The 20,706-nt window shown below is 40.9% G+C and overlaps 1 protein-coding gene across 2 annotated transcripts in view; it reads right to left on the bottom strand.

Moving 5' to 3' along the window:
• The window catches only part of sema6a (sema domain, transmembrane domain (TM), and cytoplasmic domain, (semaphorin) 6A), a 59,512-nt gene that overhangs the window by 23,671 nt on the left and 15,135 nt on the right, over positions 1 to 20,706 (bottom strand). For both annotated transcript variants that reach the window (XM_030768179.1, XM_030768187.1), the window contains exons 2-6: positions 8,817 to 8,963; positions 8,255 to 8,372; positions 3,360 to 3,420; positions 2,729 to 2,791; positions 2,037 to 2,138 (exon numbers count right to left, since the gene is read on the bottom strand). In XM_030768179.1, coding sequence (XP_030624039.1) covers positions 2,037 to 2,138; positions 2,729 to 2,791; positions 3,360 to 3,420; positions 8,255 to 8,372; positions 8,817 to 8,916 — 444 coding nt within the window. In that variant the 5' untranslated portion in view covers positions 8,917 to 8,963. The remainder of the gene's footprint in view (positions 1 to 2,036; positions 2,139 to 2,728; positions 2,792 to 3,359; positions 3,421 to 8,254; positions 8,373 to 8,816; positions 8,964 to 20,706) is intronic.

Raw genomic sequence — 20,706 nt, 5'->3', positions numbered from 1 at the left:
TTATAATACTTCTGGAGAGCTCCACTTTGAACTGACTGTGGGAAACATCTCTGTTGTAAGACATTAGATGAGGATGTATGGCTTATCGGCATCACCTTCACCTGTGCCTTCCCTGCGGCGCTACCCCGCCCACCCCCAACTCCGCCTGGCAACAGGTGATGTAATCGACACCGGTCATATATCAGGCAGCTGAGAGAAAGGCGTTAATACAACAAAAGCTCTGCTCTGCTCCTTTCGGCTCTGCTCGGGGGACTGAGCCTTAAGCTGCCAAAGTGTCTGTCTGCGAGGCCCGGGAAACGCAAGTGTCGGCGCCGTCGATTGGAGGCCGACTACAGATGGGCCCGCGGGAGGAGTGAGGAGGGGGAAAAGGGGGAGTAGTTACTGCCGTTGACAAGAGCATTTGCACAGTGCCCCCCCCCCCCCCCCCCCCCAACCTCCAGCAAACACACACACACACACAGCCCTCCCACCCTCCCATTTTCCCCATTGCTCTGATTAATGTGGGATGAGTCTAGGCCCCCTGAAACAGTGGCTCTTTTCAGACCTGTCACACACAGGGGAGATGAAGAGACCGACTGGGGCCAAGGTGGAGATGCAAGTGTGCACATGCGCTGGCTCTCTCCTGGTCTACGTTTTTTTTTTTTTTTTTTTTTGAAGACACACCAGAATGGGCAACGCCTCAGGGGAGGGGGGAGCAGCAGCTTTTAGAGGCCAGAGAGCCGCAGGGGAAAAATCTGCCAGGGAGCTCTTCTGTACCCACTGTCAGAGCTAATGCCTTCGTCTCTTCTCCAACAGACAATTTCACAGTGTTATTACGAAGTCTTTAGGATGGACGCCTCCATCTACAGCTTAAGAAAAACTGCACATCACTGGAAGCATTTTTATATCAGCTTTGCTCATACTAGGACAAACAATTGGCTGAATATCTGCTAGTTATATATGTACCATCCTCTGTCACTGAAAACTGACAAAAATGTTGTGTTTGTCTGCTTTGCTCACATGGAAAACTGAATACTTGAATCTTTCCTCTAAATAGCCAATACAGATGCTACAGACAACCCAGATCTGTTGCTGTATGTTTTCAGAAAGATAAAAAGCATCAGTATGATGCTTTGATAATGCTTTTGTAATGATAATAGTCATTACAATCTTTCTCTTAATCTAGAAAACAAAATGACAAAATTATTTATTGTTTTGTTCTTAGTTTCTGTAGAAAATGTATTATGGTTTTGTTAAAATGTTCACTGGAGAGATGACATTGTGAGAGAGACCACAACGAAATCTAAAGGTTTCAAGGTTCAGTCCTTCAGTGCTGTCAACATACTTTGCTTCAGTAGGTCAGGACAATGTCTTTTAAAACATCCATTCAACGCTAACAAAAAGAGAGGCACTAGAGACATCTCAGTGACATCCACAGACGCGCAGGCTAAAAACCACATGTTACAAACATGCTCGTTAGCATTATGAGCTAATATGTGTGTCTCCTGACTGCTAAAACACACGCTGTGCAGAAAGTCATCAAGAGTATCTCTTTGTAAAAGCGGGGTGAGTCTCCTTTTTTGGGGGTCTCTAAGCTTTGAGTCCCTCCAAAACAGAAATGAGTCTCAACCACAACGCAGCAAAAACAGCACTTTCATCACAGAAAATGTTAAGTTTAACCCACTGAGCCAAAAAGAAAGAAAGAAAGAAAGAAACCAAACAAGCAAAGCCATACTTCTAGCAAAAACAAATCAACAAAACAAATCAATCTAGCAAAAACAAAAATCAAGTCAATGTACTCCTGTAGCATTACCATGAAAAGCATGCCATGAACCATTCACGCACAGCTGGAGTCTATGCTGTGAATCAAAAAACAAGAGCTCACACCTGCAAATCAGTCAGCGAGGTGCTGAAAAGTAATCCATCACTGTCCACAGCTCCTTGAGTTTTCTGCTACAGTATGTCATTTCTTTATTGAGCCGTATGCATTCCAAATATGCAACAGATCGTAGGAATGGAGAGTCAGGTCAGAAGTAATGGAAACTGAAGAGCCCTACCTTGTACGTTCTACAGGAAGGGTTGAAAGCATTTGTTCCACACACAAATAAGGTGTCATCATTTTGTTGAAGGAGGACCTTGATGAAATTGTGGCATTCATCCTTGAGAGGAAAAGGGAAAATAGGTTGAGTTTTTAGACACGCATGTAATTTTGACGGATGAGAAAACACGGGGAAAATATGATAAATCTGAATGCTATGGGTGAATTGAACTGACATTTTCAATGATTTCATATAACTGTGAGGTAATGTGAATTTGTCAGGCTTCTTATTGTACGGCTGTATCTCTGCAAGCCGACGTTCCAACCCTCCACACACGCACACACACACACACACACACGCACACACACACGCACACACACGCACGCACACACACACACACACTCACATACTCAGCAAACACATACCCCTTGAAGTCCCACCCTCCCTAAGGCTGTAGCATAAAATATCTCTCTCTATTAGATTTCAATCCATTATCATTTACATCATTACATTTCCAAATATACAACCAAAGTAACACAACACCATGCTGTCGGGACGCAAAACGACATTAGCTCAGAGTAGAAAGCCTTTATTAGATTTCATCAGCATTAGAATTCATAAATCTCTAAAAAAAAAGCCGTAGTTTAGCAAACAGGGGCAGCATAATGTGACAAGGCAGGCCCAGTGTAAAATGGATGTCGTCAGAATACCTTGTGTTTGCCTTTCATCCGACAGGTGTCCACGTCTGCCTGTCTGGACTTCCACGTCAGTTTCTGTGGAGTGGAAATCAATGGGTGAAATCAATGGTGATCTACTTAGTTACCGCAGTGAGGATATCTCTGTAGGGTTGAGGTATGGAGCAAAGGCACGTTTTACTAGATTAAAACTACCTACTACTGCCCTACAGGTCAACGTGATACCGTTGCTTGGAAAAGCTGCATAAGCAAGTCTTTACAGCTCTCTAACAAACTGGCTTCTGATTAAATGCTGCAGGTAATCAGTTCCCCTATTAATCAATCCTACAGCTGTAGTATTTTGATCAATTTTTCATATTTCATTCTTCAAAAGTGTTAGAGAGAGTGGAGATGGACAGTGGTCTACATGTGCATAAATTCCTGGATTCCAGCATGTTCCTCTTTTTCGAGGAAGATGACGCATGACGTTGATTCTGGATGGGATAATGCTCTTATCCCATCACAGAGTCAGAGCGATCTCTGGCCAACGTCCTGCTTCAGCTCTCAGAGCTGCCAAGCAATTAAGAGGCAAGCAAAGGTAGTTTCCAAGACAATGGAAAAAAACAAAAAAACAAAACAGTCAGGGCTTTCCTCAACAACCACTCACCTTGCTGAAAAAGATTTCCTCCGAGTTAGCTGTGTCAATGTCCACAGTGTATACATGATCCCTGCAAAATATAAGAGGGAAAGTCCATTCGGATTTGAAACTGATTTCAGTCCAATTTTGCACACTTTCATCTCCAACATGCAACAGCAAGCACCAGGACTATTTGTTCACTCTGACAGAAACAGTCAACAAAGCTTTTAAAGTTTTCTCTGTGTCAGACAAAGCTCTCTTTGTTCTGTTTAAAGGTTTGTTGGATGGGGGTGGTGGGGAGGGGTGCTGACTGGGGACATTGGGGGTAGTGACAAGTCATTCCGTGCTGTTCAGGTCAATTAAGCATGGTAGTCAACCACAGGAAATCTATACTAACAGTCATTAAAACGCAGACAAGATTCATGTGTTTCATTGCATGTTATGGACCAACCTTCTAGCATATGGTACACATAAAACTGGCAGTTAAACAGGCCCTCTTTGATGCCCTTGTGCAGTAATGCTGAAAAAAAAATAACCTGTTTGTCTCTTAAGGGAAGTAAAACAGCACAAAAATGTTGAAAAAGTGGTCATTTCATTTAAGATCACTTACAATATTTTGTAATCAGTGCCTTGCTGATGTCTTCTGAGTTTGGTTTAATTATATCTCACAACCTGCACGGTGGCTTATATCCTCATTAGCCAAATTTAATAAAGTCTGGAGGAGCACTTTTGAATTACATCTACTCTCCCCTAGGCTCTGTAATCTTCACCAATGATAAAACACTTTGGAATCATGTTATCAATCTTTGAGACGAAATTGAGCGATTAATCTTAAAAGCCGTAAAAATTTGGGAAATCCCTCTCGTCTCTTAGATGTCCTAAAGACGCAGATGTATGTTTACGCTTATCTACCCTGGTTGAAAATCGTAGGCAAAACCGTGAAAAGTTCCTGCCAACAAATAATCTCCTCAAAAGTGGTTTCATTATCCACAGCTCAAAAATGATTCACGTTCATCTCACTGGAAGGCAGCTGAGGAGGACACTACGCTGATTTTCTGCAGCTACAAAATTCATTTATCTTGCCTCCGCCAACAGTTGGGTAGAAAGAAATCCTCAAACCTGTTTACATGAATTATAATATCGCTCTTCAAAAACTGGCTCACCACAAATTCTTAATTTCCGAAACACTTATTGTGTAGGTATATTGCAGAGGATCAGACATTTAGTTTCTTACTGAACTAAGTAGGAAAAAGAAAGCAGTCAAGATTCCTGACACTTCCAAGATTGCTGTAAGTCAAACCTCATGTGACCCTGGATTGTGTTTCTTGAGAGTCATCTTGCTCTCTAATGAATTTCAATGAGGAAAGGTAAGGTGTCATCTCAGCTTACAGTCTGTGTGCATTAGTGGAATTCCAATTAATTAAATGACTGGCACGTTACATGAATCTTTGTTCTTTCTCACAAACATTGCTGGAAGGATGCTGTGATCTTATCTGTAGCAAATAAAAGGATAGATCAAAGTAATTTTATGCTGCTGTGGGTTTACCCTTACGTAGGAGTCTGTATTTTTTTTAAGTGTTTTTCATCTGGTCAAGATGACTTATTTGCACAAGAATCCAACCATTTTACAGCCACCTTCTCTGTTCAAACATGCTTGTGTTCGAGTAAAAGCAGAGATAAGATACTGCCCAGTGATGCATTGAACAAACATCCTGGCTGCACAACTCTGAGAGGTGACTGTGCAAACACGACCAGTCAAACATTATCAGCATCTGTGACCACGTCAAGGCAAGTCCAGACGTGTCTCTTCCTGGCGCAATCTCTCTCGTTTTTCCTGATGTTAGTGACCAGAAACATACATCTACACCTGTCGTGTGGCAAGTATAGGCTGGTGAGACACAAAATTGCTCGTCTGAATCTTAAAAGGGATGGTTTGAATACGGTTTGGATTTAAACTAATAGTAAATTTGTGCAGATATATCGTCATGTCCTTCTAGTCTAGACCATAACAGGCCCTTCTAACCACCACAAACTGGAGGTAATTAAAGATTGTTACTGAAGGTAACTTGGTGGGATGCTTCGCATACAAGTACATGCTTGGACCTAGATGTATGAGATTAGGAAGCACTTTGGAGGGTAGAGAAGGGAAGAGGACTTGGACATCAACCAAGGGAACAGAAAGGGCTTTGTGCTATGGAATGTCGTTTTCATAACACCCCATTTTCTTGTGGGGGTGACCGTGGGCCAGTGCGGTCCATCTGGTGGCCTTTTGTAAAACAATCTCTCGTCCGGGGACAGCAGAAAAGAGACCCGTCATTAGTATGCAACCCACACCTATGGGCCTCCAAAATAGGACAACTCTCACCCTCATCTCCCCTTTCCACATATTCCACCCTCTTCATAACTGGATCATGTATGGCCAGGGCCTCATTGTACATTGTTTGCTTGAAACTCACATGACCCACACTCACAGCGTTCTGTGAATGAATGATTTCTGATAAGAGAGATTTGAGCACCAGTCCACTGAGTATGGTAATGGAGCCTCGTCCAGTATTTTCTGGCTGTCTACCTCGCAAACACTCATTTCCATTTTTTTGTTGTATGGGTTACGCGAATGCAAACAGTGGCTGGGGCAAGACTGTCAATTGCTCACTGAGGGAGCAGAGGAAATGTAATCCGTGTCATTAGCGAGGCTTTAACTGGATTTGACGCGGACTGAATCATTGAGACTCATGTGCCTAAAGAGCAGCCCTTGTTTATTTCAGCAAGGACTCAAAGAAGGAATGGACATGTGTTCCCAACGTTCCAGCCCCAAACAACCCCTACCTCAACCCCCCCCCCCCCCCCACCCCCACCCAAACCCAACCCAAAGGGAAAAAAAAACTTCCATTGAGGGCTCGTAATGGTAACGGTTGGTGCCGTTGCCATGGTGAAGAACAGTTGGGGCAAGGGAATGTCGACAATGCCCTGCATGTGGAGTGACCTAGGGGTACCCGCTGGCTGATACCTATTGGCAGGCTGGCAGCGGCCGATTGGATCTCCCAGCGGGCAGACACCAGGAAAAAGCTTAACTCTGTTAAGCTGCAGTATCTGCTCTCTCTCTCTCTCGCTCTGTCTTTCTCTCTCTCTCCCTGATCAGAGTGTCTGACCTGGCGAGTCGGCAAAAACATAAGGAAAAACAACCCAAAGGATCTGGTCCCTGCTAGCTCGCACAGCCTAATTACAAGCGGATACTGGTCATCCCGTGCTAGCCACAACAAACAAAGCTAGAGGCACCGCTTATCGAACTGTTCACATCTAAGCCTTTCATGACAGGAAATACAACACTTCACGAACAATGCAAAGTCTTTCATGTGTAATTATTGTACACTGGTTGTACACTGATCTCTCGTGCTCTGTTGGAATCTATTGTAGTTTGTTTTCACTGTATAGATTGTAGGGGAGAGTACTGCAATTAAATCTGGGATCAATAACATAACATTGAAAGTCTTGTCATATGACCCATTCATTCCATTGTTCTTAAATATAATTAATCTACAATGAAACTTAAACAATTTTTTTTTTCCACAAGCATATCAATACTTTAGGACTCAACAGCAAATCTGAGAATAGATCTGTCCAGCCATGTAACACTAAGAGTTTTCTAGCAACTGAAAGCAACATACAGAAATAAATGCAAAACTTGAGTAGAATAATTGCCAGCATACTAATCAAATTCCCTGTAGACTTGACATAAACTTCATAATTACAAAACAGACCACTCATAGCTCTGTTGATATAATTACAACTGTGTAAGCCAAGCAATGATTCTAACCCACACACCTGTGTGTAAATTATACACTGTCTCATTCAAAAATCTGCTTTGCTTTGTCTGTCGATACCTCGACGCTGCACATCCTGTCAAGTTTTTTTCTGTCAGACTAAAACCAGTTTTGGAGGGTTTTGTCAAATAATACAACTGTGTCCTTCTGTGGGGCTGGCTTCACATTTCATCACTGGAGTTCAATAACAAGACAAAATATTGGGAGAGTCTATCCACTGTGCCTCTGTGAGCCGAACACAGTAAAACCGAACAGAAACAAAAAAAAAAACGAGACTTACATGATGAAAGTGGATATAAGGCATCAGACCATGTAAACCATGTGGTTCCAGGCTACAGCGGGCAGTCTGACAGACAACCCCTCTCTTTCTGATGAATATTCCTATCTTGTTAGCTAGATATCATCGGGGAAAAGCGCACCTGTATCAGCCTTCATATAAACTGCATATTTTGTTAATCATCTTAAGATGACCAATCAAATTGTAGTATGAGCCATCACAGAGTATCTCAGAGCTCCGGAACTAATACTGCTTCGGCTGTCTGTTTAAGCTGCTACGTGTCACTCCATACAAGAACAGCTGGGCAAGACATATTTGATTTGCTTCATTATTTCTGATGCTCTGGCCTCATGAAGCAGATACCAGGATAGAGGGCGATAGAAGATGAGCATTTGGTTTTCATTTTAGGGTCTGAATAACATTTGCTAATCCCTCATAATATTTATCACAAATCCATCCTTGTTTTCCATTACTAATACAAAATGACTGTATGTATTTTTTTCATATATTCTTTGTGGTATAGCTGTTATTATTACTATTCGAATCACTGTTCTCTAAGTATTTTAAAAGCCCTTAGTAGATACACAAGAACGATTTTGACATTCCGCCTTTTTTTGCAGCCTCATTGTGAATGTGTACTTCAGTCAATTGAGGAGGAGTGGCAGTAGCTATGGTTTTTTTGAGGAGGGGCCAAAGTTTTTCACTCAAGTACTACTGACTCTCTGGCTCAAAACAAAGCAACGTAACTAAAAAAAAAAGAAAGAATGAAACAAACAAAACAAAACAGAAACCCCCCCCCCCCCCCCAAAACAGGAAGTTGAACTGACCTTGCTGCAATGTAAAGGGTTCTGTTCATTATGATTATCAGCTGAATGTCCAGTTTGTGCCGTTGTGTGTTGTTTCTTCCTGGTTTGTGTCCAACAAATGCTGGGTACTGTTTCGTATCTAAGAGGTGGAAGAAACAAAAGAAAATTCACATGAGGACAAACTCACCAAATCCCCTGTTCAACAAAAGTTTTGCAAATGACGGGTAAAAAAAAAAAAAAAATCTGACAGGTGCGTATAGAAAAACTAAGTGAGTGGGAGTGAGTAAAGGGAAGCGTATACTGTATCTCTTTGCCACATGCTGTATTTAGCCTATCACACAAGGCTTTAAGCCCTGACAGGAAAATAAAGGATTATCCTTTGATGTGGGAAAGACTCCATTTCAAATATCATTTTTAAAGTTCACATTTTCTGTGTTTCCCTTGGCACCAAATCACATTTCACATTCCAGCAGCATACAGAAGACACAGAGAGAGAGAGAGAGAGAGAGAGAGAGAGAGAGAAAGAGACAAGAAAGAATAGAGAAAGAGAAGGGAAGCAGCGGTAGATGCTTAGGGTACTCACAGTTGCCATGTGAAATACTGATTGGCTCTGAGTCGTCCGGGAAGCCAGCCCCTGCGATCTGCAGCAGTGTGAAATACAGCAGCAAGGCCTCTGACCTCATTGTTACGCTGCCGGGTCCCTTCCTTGATTACTTCTCTTTACTTTCCCCTGCAACGCAATGAAAAATAGACCGAGAAATGTAACATTTTATCTGAATTACATTCATTTCGCAGCGGCTGCCCACAGCCATTGAATGCACTGGTCCTGAGTACAGGATCCTGCCTCACAAGTGAAACAAATTTAATTGGATTAGTGCTGGAATATGCGTCATAGATCGATGGCAGAGATTGAAGCAGACCTGTTGTGATTAGCTTGTTAGTGTTGTACATCTGACCAAGTGTTTACTAGCATGGACCACAGCCAATGAGCAATTTGAAAGGGGGAGGAAGGCTTCAATGCCCACAGCTGAAAGAATTAATAAGGAAAGAGCCCTGTTTGTTACATCATTGACCTGATCCGAGAACAATTTATACCCTTCCTTTTGCTGATTACAGTTATTTACGATGACCTCTGAACACACTTATGTTTTCATATCCCTTCAATGTCTCTCAAACAGTCTAGCAGCAAATGACCTCCACAAATCAAGAAGGATGTTTATTGTGATGCTAAAGTAATCAAAAATAATAATTCCTCTAACAGATTCTTCGTTCAATACGGAGCCACAGTGGGTACTTACAGAATTCTATATCAGAATTCTATATAGTCTTTATTACCTGCAACACAACCCTGAAAGCTGTTTAATGTAACCCACTGATAACCTCCACATTAGAACGACGGGGAGAGGAAAAAGGAAGAAAGAAAAAAGAATGGGGGAAAAAAAAGCAAGATGGAAGGATTCTCTCCATCGGTTTGTGAATCCCATTCAGAGGCCGAGCAAAGACTCTATTCAGGGTAAGATTCGCTTAATGTTGAAGGGCGGGCGAATGAAAACCTAGGAAACAACCTTGAATGGAGTGGGGTTAGGATTTCAGAATGCTATCAATGCACTTTCCATGTAGCTGTATGCATCCTCTGAGGCTAGAGGTTCACTGAAAAGAAGCCTGGTGATATGGGCCAAACATCCAAAGACAACCTCTGTGTGATGTATGATTCTCCTGCCCACACTGATTAGTGTAAACCAGTATGGTGTCAGTGAATGTTCTGTTTCCACAGTGGATGGTCTAGCTGAGGGCTTGATTGATGACCTGGATAAGGTACAAGGCATATCAGACCTCCAGCGGGACAGTTCACTGTAATTAAATCATGAGGAGGAGAGAGCAGGGATAACGCCAAAACAAGAAATAAAACGACACTCACTTGTTCTTAATCCTGACAAATATACAGGGACTCACAGATTCCCATCACTAGACGCATAACGGACTAACTGCGCTATATGGAGTCAATACTTGCGTAAATAATAGGGAAGCCTAGGGTATTTGAGTAGTCAACCCTCTGTGACATCTACTACTGTGCTGAAAACATGCTGGTACTTTACGCAATGTAATTACTATCTACACAAGATAATTATGCAGGGATAATGGCCTCCAAGATACATCTAACACACTCTAATTTAAGGCTACATTATGCTTCCTGCACAAAGGTAAAATAAAAAGTGTGTAAGCAGTTTCATCGTTTTCAGTCACAAAAGAGAGATAATTAGCTGATTTTTTTTTTTTTTTTTTTTAAAAAGGCAAAGAATCGTTTGGGCAGGAATGCAGTTGTCCAATATAGGGGCTTTTTTTGAGTGGTTATGTCCTTGTGTGAGCTGTGTGAGATACAATGTCACACTGTTGCCAGCTGATGAAAAAGATTAATGATTAAATGGAAGCCAACTCTGAGAGTGAATTACAACAGGGCCTGTCTTTGTGTCTACGTGTGTGCATGGGAGTGTGTATGTGTGTGTGTGTGTGTGTGTGTGTGTGTGTGCCTGGGGTGAGCTGGGGGGCAGGGAAAATGCTGGATTGGGGGTAGGGATATAAATCCCCTCTCAAAGATGGCTTCAAAAACAAACACAGAGGGGGTTGCCTTATCTAATATCATAGAAATATCGCGTTATCTTGTGCTACACTCAGGGCACCATTCTGCATCAGCACCAGCACACTAAGCAACGGGGCAAAATAATCACAGTCTTTGAGAATAAGCACGACTGACTGATTAGACAAGAAGAATCTCCAGTAGTCTGCAGCTGCATCATGTTGAGCGCACAGCATATGCAACACATTTGCACGGTTTACTTTAACATTGCATCAATAATCACCGTCTTTTCACAGATGTCATAAAATTAAACCTACACGATAAATCTCGCTCCACTGGATTTATAGCTCTGTTTTTTACGGAATTAAAACATTGTCTCAAGTGCAGTGGCTTTCTCTGCCAAAAGAGATACTGTTTGCTTCAAAACCGAGTGCAAATGAACTCCTGTTTATGCACAAAATAAATAAGGTTTGGTTAAGCTTCTCCAGATGCCAGCAGGAACAGCACAGCAGGTAATAAACTTAAGAGGAAATGACAAATCCCTGGGAAAAACCCAGGCTCACACCTATGAATGAGCTACAGATCTACCAATTGCCAAGTGGCATTTGTTCAGTCAAAGAGAACTGCAAAACCTCTGTACATAAACACGCTGACGTCATTCGACTGAAATGCCACAACAAGCTTAAGAATCCTGGAGTCTGGATTCATTCTAAACAAACCCCCCAACGAATTAGTGAAGTCTGACGAGTAGTCTCAGCGCCAGTGCGGCAGGTACCGAAGTGAACGACTGCAGTAAAGCCGAGTTTCTTTCACACGCTGCGTTTGAAGTCAGCGTGAGAGTACTCAGATGATAAACAACTCTCTGGTGACTGACGGTCACGTAATTTACAGCTCTGTCTGCAGTTTCGCTAGTGTGGGAATACGCTCGCACTATCCTGGCAAAGGCAAACCAGAACTTCTCTCAGAGAGAGGTGAAGTAACACTCACGTCCACACAAAACATCCTTCCAGACTGTCAGGGGTAGAAGCAGGGCCTACCTGCAGATTCATTGTGGATGCCAGAGCATCTTAATTATTTGGTTCATAATCAATCAGCGCACCAGAGGCTTTAAGGCAGGTGGGCGTGCCTAGTTCTTTCCAACAGGACCCCAGATTTAATTAAACTACCACTTGACTGTGGCCTGGTAATGAAATGTCAAATAAATTATACTTTATTTATTTATTTATGTTAACAAAAGGCAACTGACTCTCATTAACAGCATAAGACGCCGGTGAGCGTGGTTGCTTGCTTCATGAAATAAAAAAAAAAAAAAGTATTAACATAAAGTCAATTACCTTCCACAGGCTTTAGAACCGTTTTAAATGAAAAATGAAAAAAAAGAAAAAAAAAAAAAAGAACTACAAGTAATGCCAATTCATTTTTGTCTCCTCTCCTTTCCCCGTTATTTCACCCCACAGAATAATAAAATGCACTTCCCTACAAAAAAACCCCAAAAAAAACCCAGGGCCGGTTCTCTGCTTTGTCTGGAAAATCATTTGTGAGGGCCCCCGACCGGCACTGCTTATATATTGGAGCCCCTTGAATAGAATGAGGTCACATATTTAAATATTGGAACCTTTACCAGGGCCGTCAATCACGGGAAGGGATAGAGGCAACACGGCTTAATCAGTCTGGGGGCTTGCTGATACAGTGACGACGTGCAGAACAGAATATTATTACAGATAAGGCAAGGCTGGTGTCATATCCTGTTTCTTCTCTTCCGTCTCTGATCCATTTATCAATCTATTTCTGCTCTGTTCGCTGCCATTCTATTCATCTGCTTTCAGTCTTTCATTAAAAGCGCTGAATGAAAATGTCAGACATTCATGTACGCATGGTTGAATCAACGCCCCTTATATTTAAAAAGGCTGAGGAAGCTAACTCAGAAGAGATTGCGATTAATTAAAATCAATTTGTATAAAACATACAAATTGGGAACAAAAATGAGATTACTGTGATATTTGTGAAATATAATTGGACTACAACCTTAGTGTCTCCTGGTGACAAATATATATATAAATAATTAGGTGCTTGAGGAGTCTTAGGATAAAATCATGCCCAGCACTGCATAATACAATTAAGGCCCCCCACCCCCTGACCCCCATTCTACGAAACAGTCAGTGTTTCTCTTTAACTGTGCGTCAGCAAATCATAAATTTGCTAAACAGGGCATGGAAACTTTGAATTTGAGTCTTAGGAACAGCCATCTGTTTTTATCTTTTGATAATGTTTTCAGCGATGATAGATTGAGAAAAACAACGACAAAAAAAGGGACAGGCTAATGTGCTTTTAATATGCTCATCTACGAGTCTTGGATTTGTATGGCTTTCGCTTAGCTTCTCCGTATTAATGACCGCCGCTCTACACACAACAACAGTGCCGGTTCACTTGCATGCCACCCCGGAACAGAGCAGCATCCTAATCCACCGATGAACGGAGAGTTCAGAAAGTTAGCATGACAGCATTGCCATTCTACTCAGTTTAATGCTAATGGGTTCTTAAGAGTCTAGCATTCCAATCCCAGTCTCACGACCCCGTATCCATGTGAGATTCTTTTAAACGACTCTACATTATTGGTTTCATAACAGATATGTTATATCACATATGAAACCAGTAAGCTTCTCTCTACATGTGGATTCCTTCAGGGCAAATTAATAATACATATTAGAACCAATATGTACAAAGCATTGTTTGAAAATGCATTTAGCCCTTTGGGTTGCTTGAGAAAAGACAAAGCTGCTTCGAGACAAAAGCATGCACATCATCCTCTCCTGTACTGTGTGCTGACAGAACTCTCCCTAATTGGATATAGTGCTTTTAAAGGCTGTCTTTGCTTTGGTGCTAACCCTCTGCTAATTGAGCACAAGTCAATGAGTAGCTCACATGCCATTTCCTGACAACATCAATGCCTCTAACAACCTGTTTCATTTAGGGCCGTATGGGCAGCAAACACAGAACTCTGTTAAATTGGATAATTAGCATTCATCTCAGTCCTGGGTCAATATAAGAATGATATATTTTTTAAAGAAATCTATCACAAAAAGGAGGTTGCTCAAAAGGCTTGACCCATGTGGTCCCACCTTGAATTAAAAGTCTTGCCAAATCAAGTGATATGATTTATGATAAATTTGTGTAATCAATTACGATACAGAGAAGGCCACAGATAAAGAGTGAGGTTAATAGAAGTTGGGGGCAGCTTTGTTTCTATTAGAAAGCAGTTGAGGCACTCTGGGTATGGTCGTGCAAGACCGCCAGCATAATTGCATGCTTGACTGCATTGTGAGAACCTCCTTTACAGGATAATTGCAAACGTAACCACCCATGACACTAATTACGTATGCAGTTGACTAACGTTACAACAAATAAAGCACGCTAGAGGAGACACCTCAGAATCCAAACTGAAATTCTAGCACGCCAGAGGATATCGGTGACCGGCGACCTCTCACAAGATTTCTGTTGCTCAGGTACGTTATAGCGTCTCCAGATACTCTTGGCGACATCTCATTTCATTTGCCTCCTCCTTCTCTAGCGAGAGTAACAATATATCTCTTTCCTCGAGGGTATTTCACCTAAAGGGGGGGATGGATGACGGTTGTTCAATATCTAATTTTCTTTGCTGTGTCACAAGACATTTTTGATTACCCACTTCTTATATCAGCTGTGTCATGCAATTTTTCTAATGGAAATTTCTCATTAATTTAGTCACTGGATCTATATATCATGAGTATCTGTTACTTCAGACGCTGAAGAACTGTTGTCTCACTCCAAAGAGAAATACGAAACACACTCGCATACACTGAATCATGAAAAAAACATAAGAAGAGATATCAAATTAGAGACATTGATAAGATCTATTCATTAGAAAGCCTAATTTAATTTTACACCTTTGTGGGGGGAAAAAAATTACATCTAATTTATACTACTTTGAAACCACTAAGCTCATGTACTGAATATCAAATATGATTAATAGCTTTAAAAAAAAATGCCTGGTAAACTCAAGGACACAAATATACTTCAATCATAGAAAGAAAACTACAGTAACTGAAGAAAGTGTACCACAGACCAAATAGTCATGTCCTTACAGAAATGTATAGATCTCAGTCTCTCTTCAGTTTCCTCACTCTCCCTTACTTTTTCTTCTCTATTATCTTCAAATTCTCACTACGCCTACAGAGAGACACTTGTATAAGTCATTCCTCGCACAAAATGCACCGAGACTTGCTAAACATCAAGGGAATTTTTTTTTCTGTGAACTCACTGTATTCTGTACATCTACGGTGATGAGGAGATAAGTAGACCTGATTTAAGTTTGATGCTGATGTCTTTAGCAAAAAAAAAAAAAAAAAATAGAGTGTCTTTAAGCAGACAGAGCAAAATCCTTGCTCTAGACCTGTCTCTCCCAGGCACCACTCTTCAGACACAAAAGCAACTTGAACCTGTCAGACACCAACTCTGTGCCTATTGCCTGGTACGAGGATTACGGCTCTTTTCAGCTAAAACCCTGCCTGCTGCAAAATAAACATCAGGACTAAAGGAGCTTACTCTGGCCTCAGCAAACTGTCCTGCAATTGTATAGTGGAAATTTCAACTTCCACAATGGGGGGGGGGGGGGGGGGGGGAGAAAAAAAAAAACACATGCTCGGAGTGTTTCCTTCCACAGGGTGCAGCATCTTAAACGTGTTAGCTCACCGTGAAAATGATATTATGGCCACGGGCATCTACAAAGCATTTCACATATTGTAAACGGCGATTCATACCATTACTGTGTTCCCTCATTAGTTTCAGTGCAACGGAGCCACTGCTGTGTTAATGCCAACTGAACAACTGGCTGACTAAAGATTTTAGCATTTATAATTTCTACCGCCACATTATATTAAGTACGACTTTCTTACTGCTAGTGGTGACATAACCATTCTCAGACACAACCATTCTCAAAAAAAAAAAAAAAAAAAGAGAGAGAGAGAGAAAGAGGGAGAGAGAGAAACTTCCAACAAAGTGAATAAATTTGACACCTCGCTTGAAAATGTCACAAAAGCAATACATGAAACAAACATAAATTTCATTTCTGTGATAAATTGCTTTTCCATGTGGAAAACTCACCATTCGGAATTGCCAAATGAGTCACAGCCACAAGCAATCCACCATTAACATTTTCTTTCAATCTCCTTCGTCAATGCAATTTATCATTGGTGACCGAACGCAGGAGTTTGTCTTGGCCTTCAGATAAGCAGACTTGGTTCACTCAAGCAGACACAACATTCTCACAGATGAGCTCCATCTCGCTGAACTGGGCTGCCCTCTGCTTATTTTGTCATGGTCATTCTGATGGAAAGATCTCCATAGTTTCTTTGCCTTCATTTATTTTCCATTCTCAGTGTGTGTGTGTGTGTGTGTGTGTTTGTGCATGTGTACCTTTGTATGTTTTGGTTTTTTTGTTTGTTTGTTTTGGTTGTCATGTGCTTTAAATCCGCAGGAAAATGTGATTAATGCATTATCTGAATAATGTAAAGCAAGCAATGTAATGGAATTGAAAACTGACTATCTCCTTAGAGGCTGATTGGGTTCAAATATCCACTCAGCTAATGAGCAGAGCTAGAGAGCATCAGCTGATCCCAGCTGCCATGGCTGGCTTTGGAAAGATGACATCTTCTGTTTCTTCAGGAAGCCTCTAGGTATTGTCCTACCCATGAAACCAATATATCCACAAACTAGTCAGATATTCAGTGAATGAGTGATCCAGCTTAAATTTTTAGATATCACTTAACGTCAGCTAGCATTGAAACTTGTGTTTGTGTTGGCGTTGGTGTTGGTTTTTAAGGCCTCAGACCATCAGGGTGCTATTCAAACCTCTTACAACATTTAACTGGTTGTGCAATCAGTTTTAAGGTCTTTTTTTTTTTTTTTTAGTTTAAACAAAGCCTTTGCAGTATCAAAACATAACTGACTGACCCTGTCAAATTAGCCAAAGTGGTTTCAGTTGTATGTTCAAACAGAATATGATCCCATTTGCCTCCTGACTGTCACAGAAAGATGAAGACGCACTTCTCTCCTCATTAACCAACTGAAAGAACTGTTCCTTGTTAGCGTCTCACACCTTAAACAGGTGTAATCTAGCCATTAAAATTACATTAACAGCAGCGCAAGGCATATGCTCCACACTTACAGGTGCTGAACATGATGTGTAACTAAGCGTTGCAGCCAACTGAATGAGTATGAAACAAAACCAATGTTTGACTTAACCACAGAATGACAAAAGGTTATGTGAGGTTTTCGTTTTTTGTGACTGTTGTTTAATGAGAAAATGGCAAATCAAAACACTAGAGACCGACATCTACATACACACATACATACATATATATAAAAGATTAGAGAAATGACCATTTCTCTAACTGTAGGATCAGGAGTATTATCTTAATAGCAATTCAATGTCCAGGGAAAAGCAGGGTATGTTTCATTGTTCATACAAGAAATTAGACAGATAAGAGTTCCAAAACTTATCAGTATGAATATTCACAAGAAATGCATGGGAAACTAACCCTGTTCATATGTAGCAATTTAAAAGGCACAAAGAATAGGCCTCTGTTTTTTTAGCTGGTTAGCAAACCAGGTTCTCTGTAATAGCTATTTGCATGTGACTACATAGTCTTTACTTCCTAAACGAAGGATGGTGAAGAACCATCCTTTCTTTTCCACTATAATGTGAAAGTAATTAATAGCTGACCTGCAGAGTTGTCAGTAAATACTGGGTTTTTACCTCAATGTTCTAACAACGTGTTATTGTGTGTACAGTGTGTTACTGAATAGTTACTAGGTACTGGTGTTGGACACCTCTATCGAGTGTCCAAACCTGTAACAGGCTCGGAGGATAGAGATTATGCTGGCCATTGACTGCCAATATAACATTATCTCTAAGTGACTACACACAGATGCATAAACCATCACCGCCCAGGTCATATTTTCTCACTCATAATGGGAGACAGCACAATTTGTGCAGTCTGCCTCAGGCTAATACGTTTCTGCTGACTTGAGTATTCTCTTGTCTGGTCGTAATTCTGACTTGGCAGTGGTAACAACACTGTTCTAAGGTGTGTAAGGTCAGATCTAGACTTAAGGACAAGGTTAGATGTGCAATGCCAATCTGACCGGTTACATGCAATATGGTCCCACAGGGGGACAGGAGAGGCATGAACTCACTGAAATCTGGTGTAAGACTACAGACGTTGGAAGGACATTTATTGTGCTGCTGTCCCCCAGTTTTTTTTATACTGTGTGTTTTTACTGCTTCTGTCATCCAGATCTGAATAATGCTGCCTTCATTGTTCTCAGCACGCTCAATTACCTGTGTACTCAGTACATGATTTGGTTGTCCATCAACATAAAATCAATAATACAAAAAAAAAAAAAAGTCTTTTTTTAGGTAAAAGAGTGCATTGTTTGGGCATTCACAGACAGAGCATGCCTCCAGAGCCCCAAAGAAAACATCACAAAAGCAGAAGGAAGGACGGGAGACAGTCTGTAAAAACGTATAGGTGCTTACACAAACACTCTGTTTTGCCGGGAATTGTCAACAAGAAAACAAAACCTAATAAATAATTCAGAAGAATATTCTTCCAAAAGTTTGTGCCTCGCATATGCAAAGCAGTGCAGGGTTACAGTACTCAGTAGTTCAGGTAAATCCTCCTTGGAGTGGCTCATTGAAGGGATTAGTCAAAGCTTTGCTCTGAAACCCGTCGGATATATGGCTCTATCTGGTGGGAACAGAGGCCCCCTCCAGCCAACACTACAAATCAAAGTAGCTGCTCTTTATTTGACTCAACAAGATTATGGCCACCTCCGCAATGGCAGAATTAATTAGCATTTTCAGTTTGGAGCTTTATAAGCGCTGTTTTAGTCTTTGGACCATTTTTTTCTGTTTGTTTGTTTGAAATGTCTTCTTATCGACTTGTTGACGACTAGCCAGTCAACACACATTTTCGTCATGCGGGGACAAGGCTCACAAACATCCTTCTGACAGCCATGCTAGCTGACTAGCCTGCTGCAGAAACAGTGGGTAATTGTGTCTGATGATGTTGGGGTGGTAGGAGTTTTTTTCAAGCTGCAACAAGGGGTTATAGTCTGTGTATAGACAAGGCATATCAAAAGCAATAGAGTTTTAAGTGGTAGTGACTGATGGAAGCCAGGAGTCTGAGCAGAGCTTTACTTGAGAGTGCAAAAGCGCTAGAGACGCTTGACTAAGAGAGGAGAGTTGACGAATGGGGGGAGGTAGAGAGTTAAAGGAGTCATTGTACTCCGATCCCAGATTAGCTATTTTAAAAAAAGGGTGACGTCGACGTCTCCCCGCAAGCTCTCTGTCTAATCAAGGACTGACATAAGCTCATTGAGGGCAGTTCCGCAGCACAATCAAACCATGAGCAAAGCAAGCCAAAACTGTAATGAAATCCACTACGACCAGAGCTGCCACTGATTAAAACTCATTACACTGCTCTCCTGTAAAGGACGAGAAGAGTTGAGAGTTGGTTCCTTTCAAGCCGTATGGCATCAGACAGTGTTTACCTAAAATGTAATTATGAAACGAAAAACAGTGAATGAGATGAAACGAAAGAAAATACACACTTCGCTATGCATTTTTCTTCCAGATGTAATGAGGCACAGAACATTTAGCATGTGTAAATAATGCTTTAAGCCTAATTTATATCAATAACACCACCAGGTTTTTTTTTTTTTTTTTACATTATACATTTCATACATCAACTACTTCTTCAGCTGTTGTTTTTAGCGCATGCTAACACATTTGTTACGTGTGAGAGGTTTCAGAAAATCTAATCTAAATCAATTTAAATACTCTCTTTACAGCCAGGGTAACATTCACACTCTGGGATTCAGTTTTCTTTTTTTTTTTTAATTCTGTTCTAAAGTAATATTTTCTTAACCCTCCTGATAAGCTCAACATGACCTGCAGAATTCATAAATTCCTCACATCCCACTTGACTCCTCCACAAAACAAAGATCAGCAGTATTGAGGAGGAGGCCTTCATTTAGTTTACAACTCTCCAGAGTCCATTTGCCTTCCCCCTCAGTGCATAGCTGCTGTGTTTCAGCTGGCCCAGTGGGAAAAGCCTATTGAGTTTATCCCAGCTTCCCATTCAATCCCTTGCAGGCTGGCATCAGGCTAGCTCCATGACTAGGGCAGTCCAGTCATTTTCACAAAGTAATAAAAAAAAATAATAAAAACCCTCAGCAAAATTATTAAGGTTAAAATATTCACAATACATCAAAGAGAAATATCTGTTACAGTTGAGTATGTCTTGGCAGGTATTGTAAAGCATGTAAGAATATGGTTTTTTAGTCCATATTTGAGGAAATCATCATATAGCTATTCATATTTGCAATTCATTCTTATACATTGTATCGCTGGTAGTCCAAACAGAATGATTACATTATCTCTTTGTTATACATTCACTGTTCAAGACTGGCACTTAAGTGCCATTGAGTTTGAATGAAATACTTGCTTTGAGCTGCTCTAATATATTGACTGTGCTAACACCAGTATTTCTTGGTTTGTACATTTAGTGCAAATTGTTAAGCTTCACAAGCTTATAAATTAAGCTTATAAATTATTACATATAATCATATAAATAATTTCCAGAATATTATTATTTACCTCTCAATGTTTTACCAGAATGGGAGCGTTTCATCCCTGAAGGACCACATTGAGGGTTAACTCAAATTTTACAAATTTGCAAAAGGCTGCATAAAAAGAACAGAGACAATAGCAATAGAAAGACAGAGAGAGGGAGAGAAATGTGTGTCTTCTCACTCATCTGACATTTAATCATTTGTTTTCATCTTTTGGATGTGT

The sequence above is a fragment of the Chanos chanos genome, chromosome 1 (genome assembly GCF_902362185.1).
Source record: "Chanos chanos chromosome 1, fChaCha1.1, whole genome shotgun sequence".
Taxonomy (NCBI): domain Eukaryota; kingdom Metazoa; phylum Chordata; class Actinopteri; order Gonorynchiformes; family Chanidae; genus Chanos; species Chanos chanos.
The sequence above is the reverse complement of the archived record's forward strand: the minus strand, read 5'-3'. Positions and strand labels throughout refer to the sequence as shown.